The 12,526-nt window shown below is 42.7% G+C and overlaps 3 protein-coding genes across 3 annotated transcripts in view; 1 reads left to right on the forward strand and 2 right to left on the reverse strand.

The window, feature by feature from the left end:
• LIMS2 (LIM zinc finger domain containing 2) overlaps positions 1–5,355 on the reverse strand; it is a 33,287-nt gene extending 27,932 nt beyond the window's left edge. Inside the window, exon 1 of the mRNA XM_028730674.2 lies at positions 5,229–5,355. Within this exon, the coding sequence (XP_028586507.1) occupies positions 5,229–5,239 (11 nt within the window). The 5' untranslated portion in view covers positions 5,240–5,355. The remainder of the gene's footprint in view (positions 1–5,228) is intronic.
• A 793-nt stretch (positions 5,356–6,148) lies between these two features.
• Positions 6,149–10,966, forward strand: SFT2D3 (SFT2 domain containing 3). The gene has a single exon (XM_028730679.2). The coding sequence runs from the start codon at positions 6,775–6,777 to the stop codon at positions 7,414–7,416; it is 642 nt and encodes a 213-aa protein (XP_028586512.1). The 5' UTR covers positions 6,149–6,774; the 3' UTR covers positions 7,417–10,966.
• A 911-nt stretch (positions 10,967–11,877) lies between these two features.
• The window catches only part of WDR33 (WD repeat domain 33), a 55,431-nt gene continuing 54,782 nt past the window's right edge, over positions 11,878–12,526 (reverse strand). Inside the window, exon 22 of the mRNA XM_028730672.2 lies at positions 11,878–12,524. Within this exon, the coding sequence (XP_028586505.2) occupies positions 12,298–12,524 (227 nt within the window). The 3' untranslated portion in view covers positions 11,878–12,297. The remainder of the gene's footprint in view (positions 12,525–12,526) is intronic.

Consider the following 12,526-nt stretch of genomic DNA (forward strand, 5'->3'; position numbering starts at 1 on the left):
CTAACCGCAGAATCATCAAATTGTAGAGTTGGAAGGGACATGAGGGTCATCTAGTCTAACCCCCCTCAACTTATTTCTCCTTTTAAAAAAAAACAACGTTTTTCATATACTGAAAATTATGTGCAATTATGCTTACTATTGCTGATTCTGGTTATATAAAAATCCAAGCCGAGAAAAGAAAAAGTAGCAAAATCCAACAATGCAGAAAACCAGTCCAGTCCTTTAAACTAAGAAGCACAAACAAGTAGCAGAAAAGTTTCCCCAGTATCCCAACCAAGCACAGATGTATAATTAGATGTATTACAAGTAAGAAATGACAATTCCAAAATCTATTTCATAAAAAAGATTAAAAAGTACTGGCAAAAATCACTCCCTTCTATATTCTACCTGGTTTTTAACACGGAAACAATAGCTTTCTTACGTAATTATCTTTCAGAGCCATGGGTCCAAATATTTCAAGCAGGGAGTATTGAAATTACGGTAAGTACCTTTGGTTTTGCACCTGCTAATTCCACTCACAGGTACGGAGGTGAACATTATATTGGCCTAGTGCACCTGGCTTATGCATATAATAGTGCAGCCTTAATCCCTCTCTCAATCCATTAGTCACAGAATCATAAAGCTGGTGAGTGCCTGGAAATCTAGAGTGACAACTTCGCCAACAGATTACTGTCCAGCCTTAACTTGAAGACCTCCAGTGAGATCAAACCCACCTTAGTTCTGTTGTCAAACTGCTCTTACCATCAAAACATTTGTCCTAATGTTCAGCTGAAATCTACTCACCTGCAACTTAAGCCCATTAGGTCTATCCCTGTTCTCTAAGGAAGCAGAGAACAAGTCTCCTATTTCTATGTGGAAGCCTTTCAGGTATTGAAAGAGCCCTATCAACATTTCCTCTCAGCCTTTCCTTCTTCAGACTATGCAAACACAGTTCATCTATTCCTCATTTTCCATACTGCTGATCATTTCTTTGCCCTTCTCAACCTTTTTCAGTATGTCCATGTTCTTCTTAAAGTGCAGCACCCCAAAATGGACACAGCACTCAGGATAAAGTGTGACTGTGACTCATGCAGAATAAAGTAGAACTATTACTCTCTGTGGCTTGGAAATTATGGTTCTGTTAATACTGTACTGCCAAAAATCACGTTAGCCTCTTGTGCAGCCACAGCACACAAAAAGCTCGTTTCAACATGTGATTGACTACAATTGCAATATTATTTCCACGTGTGCCACTGCCAAGTCAGATATCCCACATCCTGTACCTGGATATTTTATTTATTTAGCCTAGAATTTTGCATTTGTCTCTACTGAATTTCATTTTGTAATTTTTTTTCTGTTTTCCATTTATTTATTAAATTTATATACTGCCATTCATCTGAAGATCTCAGGGCGGTTCACAGCATAAAAATACAAAACAAAAGTATAACATACATCATAAAAACAAGAGCAAAACCAAAACAAACCAATAACCTCCCTTCTACAAACACATTTAAAGGACCTAGAATGTTAACCAGCCAAAGCCCTGGTTGAAGAGGAATGTTTTCACCTGGTGCCTAAAGATGTTTAATGAAGACACCAGGTGAGATATTTGATAAAAGTCGTTTTGAATTTTATTTTTGATGTGTTAGATATCCTCACCAGTATTGTATCATCCACATATCTGATAAGCATGCCTTCTACCTCTTCATCTACCGTAAGTCATTGATTACAACATTAAGGAGTACTGGGTCAAAGGAAAAGCTCTGAAGCACCCCACTTGAAGCTTCTTTCCATTAGCCCTCTCTGAACAATTTCCCAACCTTTTGGGAATCACCTGACAGTGCTATCATCTAGCCAACATTAAGCTGTTTGCTAATGAAAATATCATTATCAACTTTGTCAAACATTCTGCTGAAATAAAGATAATTTATATGCAAAAGCATTCCCACAATCCACTAAACTAGTAATATGTTCAAAAAGTACTAAGTTTAGCGACAATATACATTTTTGAAAAATCAATGCTGTCTTCTATTATTAACTGCATTATCAAAGTGTTCACAAATCAACTTCTTGATATATTTTCTTACATTTATATCCTGCATTCTTCCATTCTACAACCCAAGGTGGCATTTCTGTAGTTCCCAGGCAGTATCTCAACGAGGCACTGATCTGACTTTAACCTTATAAAATCAACTCTATAGTTTATAGTTTTCCAAATTTTCCTTTCCCCCATTTTTGAGGATTGAGACAACATCCCACTTTGGCATATAAGTGATAAAACAAAACAACAACAACAACAACAACAACAACAACCTTTCTACAGTTCTGTGGCACCTCACCTGTTCTCCACAATTTCTCAGATGATACAAATATCTCCTGAGACAAGACCTGCCAGTTCCTTTAGTATTTTATAAAGAAATTCATCTGACCCTGAATACCTGAACTTGTTTCAAGTACTTCCTAAACAACTCCTTATCAATCTTGAACTTACACTGCTTATGCAAGTTTGCTTTTGGGAGAAAATGGAAGGACAGCTGAGTATCAGTTCATTTCATAGAATGATCATAATCAAGGACCACTGGTCATAATCAATCATTATAGTTTTTCCACCTGAGCTATTTTGTTAAGTAACTTAAAGGAGGAAAAGCTATAATCAGCAAACTGGATTCTTAAACAAACTTATATTTTCAAAGTTTTTCATAAGGCCTGTTTTAAATAATACACTGTTAAGAATCTAATTCTAACAATCATGTCTTGTTTTTGTGTAACTATAAATTGTTATAGCTTTTCCTTCTTTTAGTTACTTAACAAAATAGCCATATAATCAAACAGGTGAGTATGAGAAAGTGAAACACATGCTTCCTTTAATTCCTTCTGGTCATAATCAATCATTATAACTTTTCCACCTGAGCTACAGGGAGCCCAAAGAACTGGGAAATAATATCAAGTTATGAAACACATTCAAATGCAATTCTATACAAACTTACCTATGAGTAAGCCCAAATGAACATGGTGGGACTTACTTCTGAGTTAACATGCATAGCATTATGTGGTCAGTGCTCCATTTGTCCCGATTAGTTTTACACAGGGTGGGAAATAAGTAGTTCTGATTCCTCCTGCCCTAAATGTTAGGGACCACAGAAAACCATGCAGAAAGCAATAGATGGGATACATATACACACAGGCAGCTCATACATAAAACACAAAACTTCATTGGGATCTCCAATCCACTCTTCTTCCTACCTACATCTATTCAAGGCACAGATGTATTCATTCACAGGATGGTCACTCACACTAGCAATTATAGTTACAGAGGTGCAGCTGTGTTAATTCCTTGCAAGAAAACAATCAGAATCTTATGGGACCTTAAAAGAATAACAAATGTAACATGACATAAGGTTTTTGGGACTCATGCCCACTTTTTCAGATGCATAAAGTGAAAGTTGGTAGGTATAAAAAGAATAAAATTGCAAGGTGGGAGTTGAATGGCAATGAGATGCAAAAATTACAATAAAAATATGAACTTAAATATATATATGTTAAATATGTACATTTTTTGCAGTAGCAGATTGGTGCTAATTGTTAAGATTAACTCCTGCAGTACGGCTGAAAACCTTTGGCAAGAAAGTCATATCCTGATAATGGTAAGTTAATTCACACACACAGTGTGATAAAAATCCTTTCTTTCAAGTTCACCCATAAGTGATGGCACTGAACTTATTGATGAATTAGCAGTTTCATGTTGTATTGTTTCTTGTTGCAGAATGGTCACCCTTAAGGTCAGTTACAGAGTGACTTGAAAGGTGGAAATATTCTCTCACTGATTTATGGATATTACCATTTAAATTATCAGACTGACCTGTCTGTCCTATGAAGGGTACTGTTGGCAGATGATAGTATAAATCTCACTAGGTGAATAAACCCCTGGTATTGTGGATGCCAGGACGCGGGTGGCGCTGTGGGTTAAAGCCTCAGTGCCTAGGACTTGCCGATCGAAAGGTCGGCGGTTCGAATCCTCGCCAGATGCAGCTTTGTCACGCTGGCCACGTGACCCGGAAGTGTCTCCGGACAGCGCTGGCCCCCGGCCTCTTAAGTGAGATGGGCGCACAACCCTAGAGTCGGACACGACTGGCCCGTGTGGGCAGGGGTACCTTTACCTTTACCTTTATTGTGGATGCCATTATTAGATCCTGTTCTAGTGTAACCAGAATGACACAGGGGCAGAGCATCTAGATTTGCCTCCGGGCATGGTCCTTAAACATATATTTTAACTCTAGTTTTCACTGACTGCAATTTTTGCATCTCATTGCTATTCAACTCCCACCTTGAAATTTTCTCCTTTATACCTGCCAACTAAATTTCATGCATCTGGCAAAGTGGGCTTGAGTTCATGAAACCTCCCGTCATAATAAACTTGTTAGTCTTTAATTTGCCACAAGGCTCTTTGATTGTTTTATCATTGTTACAATATTTCTGTACCCAAACCACACCATCTTTTGTTTTGCCAGTTCTCTGCGGTCCCTCCTTGAGGGAAATTCACTCTGCCCTTGCTGGAGAGATGCTCCCTTCATTATTTCCTTCACATGCCCAGTAACAGCTAAGTGTCTGGATTTTGCATATATACACAGTACACTATTGAACCAAACAATTAAAACAAAAATGGCAAGCGTCACACATTCCAGGGTGGGGTTAGTCTGTTGTAGCAGCAGCAACAGCGAGTCTTGGGCACCCTAAAAAGGACGCATTGTGGCACAGGGCACTTTCAGGGGCAAAAAACACTGCTATGTGTTGAAAAGGCCTAACAAAGCTGTTTGCAGCAATTTAAAAAAGGCAGCCTCAAATTCCGTGAAAAGCCCAATTCGTAAACACCTCACAGCTGTCAACTTTTCCCTTTTCTTGCGAGGAATCCTATTCGGAATAAGGAAATTTCCCTTTAAAAAAGGGAAAAGTTGACAGCTATGAAACACCTCCCTGACATCATTTCATTATTTTGATCCCGAAGGGAAGGGCGAAAAGCCTGAGCAGCTAAGCTGGCCGATTTCTGGGCACTCCCAAGGGCTGCTCCGAGCGCGCAAGTGATATCATCACCGGCCAGGAGGGGGCTGCCGGCGGCGGGAAGGCTCTCGACTGGAAACGGGGCTGAACTGCCCTCTCTGAGAGCCAGAGGCCGCGGAGTCGCTCTCCGCCCATCCTCACCGCAGGCGCTGGCGAGAGGACCCCGAGGGCTTCTCCTGCTGCTCAGTTCCTACCTGCCCGTCATGGCGGCTCCCGGCCCCGCGCTGAGGCGGCGGCAGCGGCTGTCCTGACAAGCGAGGAGAGGACGAGACCCGCCCGCGCTCTAGAGCCACTCGGTCCCCGGCCCGCTTGGCTCTCGCCTGTCCTCCGCCCTGGGTCAGCCGCGGTGGCGGGCCGCCCCCCAACGCCTCCAGAAGACGGGCGGCCTCCTCTTCCCGCCCCTCGGCTCGGCCCAGCACATACTTTTCCTAGAAAGGGAATGAAATAATAAATAATGAAATAGCAGCGGCCGGCCGGTGGGCGGGCCAGGCGGTGGGAGCGCTTGGGCGGCAGGGCAGGAGCCAAGCTTGCGGGAAAGAGAGGGACGTTTAGGGAGCTAAAGGGGCGGCTGTTGGTGCTCTGTAGGGCTGAGTAGGTAATGGAAACCCATCGTGTAAGCACCGCAGTGGGAGCAGCCCCAAAGGGACAGCGGAGACTATGAAGACCCCCCTAAAGCTCTTCGGTTTATCCTTATTATGGTCATTCAGGGGCAGTCACAGAAGTCCATTACATGCCTCTCCCACCCAATATTATGCTAGAATCTCTGCGCTATCCTTTCAACAATAAACCTCTCAGATCTGCAGCCGTTATTCAGTACAAGCTTTGCCCTTATTGAAACTAATATTCGCGCATTCTTCTTTAACATCCTCAAGTTAGGGAGTGGCAGATATCGACAGTGCAAGGGGACATGGTTGCAATTCAGAGAGGGCTGAAATGCAACTGGTAAAGACGTTTGAAGGTAAGACACCATTTATATGCCAAAACATAAAAGCCTCTGAGCCAAGATGAGCAAGCAGGACAGCACTGTGGGCATAACAGAAGCCTGATGTAATGGAGAGAACCAGTGGGTCACTTATCTCCAAACCCAACCTCTATAGGAATGAGAGGGAAGGGCGCAAAACTATAGAGGGGTCCCAAGTTGATGGTCATTGTCATTCAAATAGTGTGCGTGCACCGAGTCATATGTGGGGCAGGGCTTACCTGGACCCCCAATATTTTATTCAAGTTGCCACCCCTGCCCCGTGACCAAGTTGCTCATAGTGATCTTGACATGGCAAATGAAATCAGGGAGGCATCCCAAAGAGCCGCTGTAGTAATAAATGACTTCAATTAAACTAGCATACCGTTACAGAACTTTTACAATAGGACAGAGCAAGCATTTCTTTCTTTGCTACCGCTACGTAATTGTTTCTGACTGAATCACAGCCTTATCACAGCGATAGTAAAATTCTAAACCCGCCCCCGCCAGCTCTCAATTCTGCCCTGGGGAAGGGGGGGAAAGCAAGGTCCAAAGAGACTGACGTTTCTTCTGCAGATGATGGTCACTCTCTAAGTTTCATATCTCTATAGTTCAGCGTCTCTAAAGGAAAAAGTAGAGCCAAGTCCTTGATGACGCAAACCCTATTCCCTTGGCGACTAGAAAAACCACGGAAGTGCCTTACTCCGGCCGACAGCTGACCAATCGGCAACTGCCTTCCCACCCCGGCGCTTTCCCAAAAGGCCCTTCGCCTTCTCCCCAAGATGGCGGATCTAAACCGGCAATTGCAGGAGTACTTAGCTCAGTCCAAGGCGGGCGGCAGCTCGGCGGCCCTGTCGGCGCCTCAGAACCCGCCGCGAGATGAGGCGGAGAAGCCCGGCTCGGGGTTGGGGACTTGGCTGGGCCGGATCAACCCTTTCCCCGCGACGGAGACGTGGCCGTGGGCAGCCGAGCCGGAGCCGGATCCGTGGCTGCCGACGGGTCTGTCCCGCTGGCAGCGGTTGGTGGGGAGCGCGCTGTGCCTGCTGCTGGCCGCGCTCTGCTTCGGCCTCGCCGCTCTCTACGGGTCGCTCCTGTTGCTCCGCAAGTTCGCGCTGCTCTGGTCGCTGGGCTCCACCTTCGCGCTGGGCGCCGCGGGCTTCTTACGGGGCCCGAGCCGCCTCCTGGGCGAGCCCGACCGCCGCGGCCTGGCCCTCCTTTACTTAGCCTCGGTGGGCGGCACTCTGTACGCGGCGCTTGGGCTCCGCAGCACCCTGCTCACCACGCTGGGGGCCGTCGTCCAGCTGGGAGCCGGCGGAGTCTACTTGCTGTCTTCGGTACCTGGCGGGACTACCGGGCTGCGCTATGTCGGCGGGTTCTTGGGCGGCGCCGTGCGACGCAGCGTGTCCAAAACTCTGCCCGTGTGAGGACTGTCGTCAAGGCGAAGCCCTTCGTGGACGTGGGAAAACAAGATCGATCTCTGTGGTGAAGAGCCCCTTGCCTGTCTCCAAACCAACGCGCAGCACGGGACGTCGTCTCCAGGCCAGACCCGACTGCCCAGGGGGCATTTTGTAGGATAACGTTTCTTTACTGTTTATCTTTTCGAATCGAGGACAGAGGAGTACTTGAGTAACCTTACCAGGACACTGCATCCTTCGCACAAGGCAGTTGAAAAGGATAGTTGAAGTTCATTGCAACAAAGGTGTATGAACTTGGCTGAGCAAGCTACTCAAGCAATTGAACCAATTAAGGGCTTTAACAGTGGTACTGGGTAAAGGTCTTTTTGTGTCTCCCCTTCTCTCTGAAACCACTCAGATGCGCTCTCAGCGGCAGGTGATGAGGTTTTGTTTTTTTTTTGTTTAACAGGCAGACCCAGCCAAGTGTACAAGTATGTGTTGGCAGATTCCCTGAGGGTGCACATTGATGCCAGACCTATCTCTTTGTCTTAGAACCCAAGTGCATAAAACATGCTTTTATGAAAGTGTTTTCAATGATGTCACTTCTATTTTGAAGGAGAAGCAACCAATCTGTTCTCATCTCTGCATTGCGCTGCTTAAAGAGAGAGTACAAGCAGACAGATAATTTCTTCTGGAATGGTCTGTCACAAGTAGTGGCAAGCATCACTTGCCTGTCTCTTGCTGCTGAGAGTGGCTGAAAGACTATATAATAGTAGCAAGAATGACACTCCCACTTGCTATTATGTTGGGCTCAGTCCCCATCTCTGCACTACCCAGAGGAAGAGCACAAGTGAGCGAGGATGAGATGGCTACTCTGTTGTGTATGTGTTCGAGAAGGTTTACTGACTGGATGGTTCCTCATCCTTTCCAGCCTCTGATGCATGGTAGGGGGAAAGAGAAGTTGCTATTTACTACTGGCCTGATCAGCTCTTTTTCCTTCAGAAAAAGCTGCTCTAAAAGTGTGCTTTCGGTAACAAGTAGTTGAACCTTATACTCTGGTCCAAATCATCAGTTTGTCTCTTCAGCTTTTCAGAGCCAGAGCAGGAAATAAATTTGGAAGCTGTTGTAATTTGCTTCCATTCAGTTCCCTAGTATCATAACATTCCCAATTGCCATGTAACCTCTTGCCTTACTAAAAGTCAGCAGTATCAGTATATACAGTACTTCGTTTATCCATAACATCAAGTTCTTTCTTGGGCTGACTTCCAGCATACTTCCTATTCAAGCAATGACTTCTATGTCTGATCATATTCAAAACGGCATGACCATGAGACTGCTGAAGTCAGTGATTTTAAAGACAAGTATAATATAGACATGGGGCCTAATTCTGCCATAATGGGTTATGTTCTCATTGTGACTGGGAAATCACAATATATGTGAAAAAGCTGTGCCTGAATATATTATCCTCAACTTCTTTGGATCATGGGGCTATCTGTCATATACGATTCTGTCATAACTTATTCCATGTTTGCATTGAAGATTTTTGTAAGCCCATGGGTTAAATCTGAACTGCACAGGCTCCTAGTTCTTGCTACAGCTTAGAAGTATTGATATGTGGTGTGATGGATGGGTATCACATAGACATATTTAATATATCAATATGCACTACCAAAATCACCTGAGTAAAGTTCATTTTGCTTCACAAATGTAATCTGTAAACCACTTAAACCAACAGCAGCTGCAAGCACTACACTTTGGCAGTGTAAGTTGCATATAATGTAATTTTAAAACTAACCATTGAAGCTGCCTCTTAATTGTGGCTCTTAGTGTTATTTGAAGTCATTAAAGTAAGCCTTGCAAAATGGCTTAGAATTTGCAGCCAAATGTTAAAGTATTAGTTTTTCGAAGTCTGTAGCTCTCAATAAAACATTTTTGACAACAATAAAAAATGATATGCAAATAACTTCCAGTTCAAAAGTATGTTACTGAGAAAGGCTTCTTGCTGTAGTGGGAATGTTAGAGCACTATCTTCAAACACAAATGCTGCATCAGTGTGGGACATGAAGTGTAAAACTTGAAAGTAATTTAGTAGCTAGTATGTCTGAAAAGATACCTTGACTACTTGATGTACAGCCCAATCCTGTGCATGTTTACTAGAAGCAAGTCTTTGTGAGACTTTTTTTAAAATATATATGCATATGATTATGGCTTTAGGTTGTGATCTGCTATTAAGATGGCATATTTGTTTACATTTTCAAACTTGTTATTTGTGGGTCCTGCATTGTAATGAAATCAGGCTATGGCAGATGCCGCAGATCTGAATCAAAATGGTGCTAAGTGTTGTTAAATTGTGTGATAAAAATATTCTGAAATCTTTTAATTGGGACTTTAAAAAATAGTGTTAATTAGCATGACACATTGTAGAGCACATTTAACAGTGCAATCCTGTTTACTCAGAAGGAAGCCCTGCTGAGTTAAAAGGGACTTACAACGAGGTACATAGCCTAACAGGTAGGCTAACCCTGCCCTGATATCAATACAGCAAAGGGTGCTTTATCTCATACTCCGCTGCTTTTGCTTGCCAGGGTGGAAGGGGGATTTCTTTCTTACATTTTTGCTGTGCCAGCTCCAGGCTAGCAGAGCAGAGAAGCCTAAGGATCAAGCGCCTCAGAGGAAGCACAGGATCCAGAGCCCTGGCATCCTGACCCATTTCACGTCTTATTGCTGGCTTTCCACCCATCAGAGGTGGAGCCTGCACTATAGTAGAGCCCCCACCCTGTAAACCAGTAGCACATCTGTTTGCTGTCAGGGAGTACCAAGCATAGTATTCTATCCTCCCACAAAACCACCAACATTGGGAGGGTGCATTAGGATTGGGCTGTAAGTGATTGGTTTTTGTATTAATGTACATTTTTGTATTCATGTAGATACATAGTTGTTCATTCCCTTGTCATTTGAAAAAAATGGTTAGATTCAGTTTTTGCAAACTTATTTTGAAGTGTTTTGGGTCTCAATAGAAGTGTTTACAGAACTAGCTGATAGCACTTTCAGAAGTGAAACTGATTTGAATGACTCATTAAAAAAACTTCAGATCTAAATAGGGGCTGAAAACCATATTTTACTGGTGTGTGTTTTTTTTAGATGGTTGGATATAACTGTGCTTAAGATTGCTATGTATATTTCCCATTTAACTGTGGTTGAGGTAGAAGGAGCAGGCATTCCCAGAGCTAGCTGGAACCAGTATTGTCTCTGCACTGACCACATCTAAAAGCTTTTCAGATATTTTAATATTGTCAGATCATCTTTTGAGAAATGTACCAGCCTAACACAGAGACTGCAAAGCTTCTCTGTAGAAATATGTCCACAAGGACTTAACAAAACTTAAAAGCACAAAATAAACTTCACCAGAATGCTGTTTTCTAGTTCTTTTCTTCTGCAGTTGGGTAGGCTTCACTATTGGAATAAACTGTCTACCAAAGAGAAATGGAGCAACATGTACAGTATGTGCTTTACGTTCACTTGCTTTGCAGATATGTGCAGTGTGTCATTTTTGTTAATAAAATTGAATAATTAAAGCCTAGGCCAAGGCGTTTTGATTCCTTGTGACAGAAGTCTTAAGGCTCAGTATTTATTTTTTTCCCCCATGGTTGGTATGCAGTATAACCCTTAGTGGTTTTAAACTTGTCCAGACCCAAGACCCACTTCCAAGTCCAAACCTGCAACACGGGACCCACTTTCACTTTTGATTTATACTTAATAATGCTAATAATGTACATTAATAATCCTAAAATAATAATATAGAGCAATATACAGTTTACTTTAGTAATAATAATAATAAAAAACAAAAATAAAAAACCTAATGACTTTTAGCAAAAAGACAGAAAAGCAATGGGGGTTTTTTAAAGACACTTTCCGTGGAACAACTGAGCATGTTTGTTCTTCCAGATTTCATTCTAGTAAGGGGTGATATTAGAAAAGCAACTCATTTCCTTCAGCTAAACTGTTTCTTGTTTTGTTTTTAAAGGTCACCATTGTTGAGAAATATGGATAATAGCTTCACTTGCCAATTCTGGGTATTCTTTACTAGCCAAAATCCAAAACTTTTGTAATATTAGTTGTTGAAATTGCACTTTCAAGATTGTGTCAGAAGATCGCTCAAGGAATTGTTACTGCAACTCATACCTTAATTCCAGTGACTCTGTGTCCACAGTGAATGGCAAATACAGACACTGCACACTTTCACACAAATTTTGGGGGAAATAGGCACTGATTGTTCAAATAACGTCTTGTTTTGTGAAATTTTGCTTCTGTTTGATATCCCTCAAGATCAGTATAACACTAGTAAGTTGTCAAGATTCTGACAACTGGATGCTTTTGTATCCAGAGACAAGAATGCAGTCTATGCATCAGTTTATACTACATGGAAGATACTGTGTGGGGAATGATAGAGGGAAGATGTGAAAATATTTATATAAAAAATCACAAACTCCATTTGTTAATTTTTGGACAAATTGCATTCTGTATTCATACAAAAACAACTCAACTTTTTCCTGACAACTGTACATATAGAAACAAGTTCTTCTGGACATGAACTGAAATCTGTGGAGGTGCTCCATGTCTCACAACACTAAAAAAACATCCAGCTTTTATCTTCAAAAATCAATGCAAGAAATATGGAAGTGATGAGGGACTGGGATGGCAAGGAGAATGAAACAAAGGTAGTTGTGATGGCATTACTAGCTGGCATTTAATCTTTGAATAGACCTTCTTAGGAACTAATGCACATTCATTTATCTCCATTTATAGAGTCCAGGTTTGTGGGACTGCAGAATTACTTTCTCAATGATTCTGCAATAGGTGTATTTAAATACTGTCCTAGAAAGACTGGGACTTGCCCAGTCATAACCTCTTCTATCGACCCCTTCCGCCACCTCGAGAACCTCCTCGCCTTGACTGGTTTGAGTTCATGTTACTTCCTCTTCCCCAATTACTCCCACTCCTCCCTCGGGAAGGGTTATTGCCTCCTGGAGGTCCTCCAAAGGGTTCTTCTCTATGATATCCATCATGGTGTTCTCCATCCAAAGAGCTGGATCTCCCAGATTTTGACATTCTCTGTGAAGGTCCTGACTTCCCACGCCCT

This window comes from Podarcis muralis, chromosome 6 (assembly GCF_964188315.1).
Source record: "Podarcis muralis chromosome 6, rPodMur119.hap1.1, whole genome shotgun sequence".
Lineage (NCBI taxonomy): Eukaryota > Metazoa > Chordata > Lepidosauria > Squamata > Lacertidae > Podarcis > Podarcis muralis.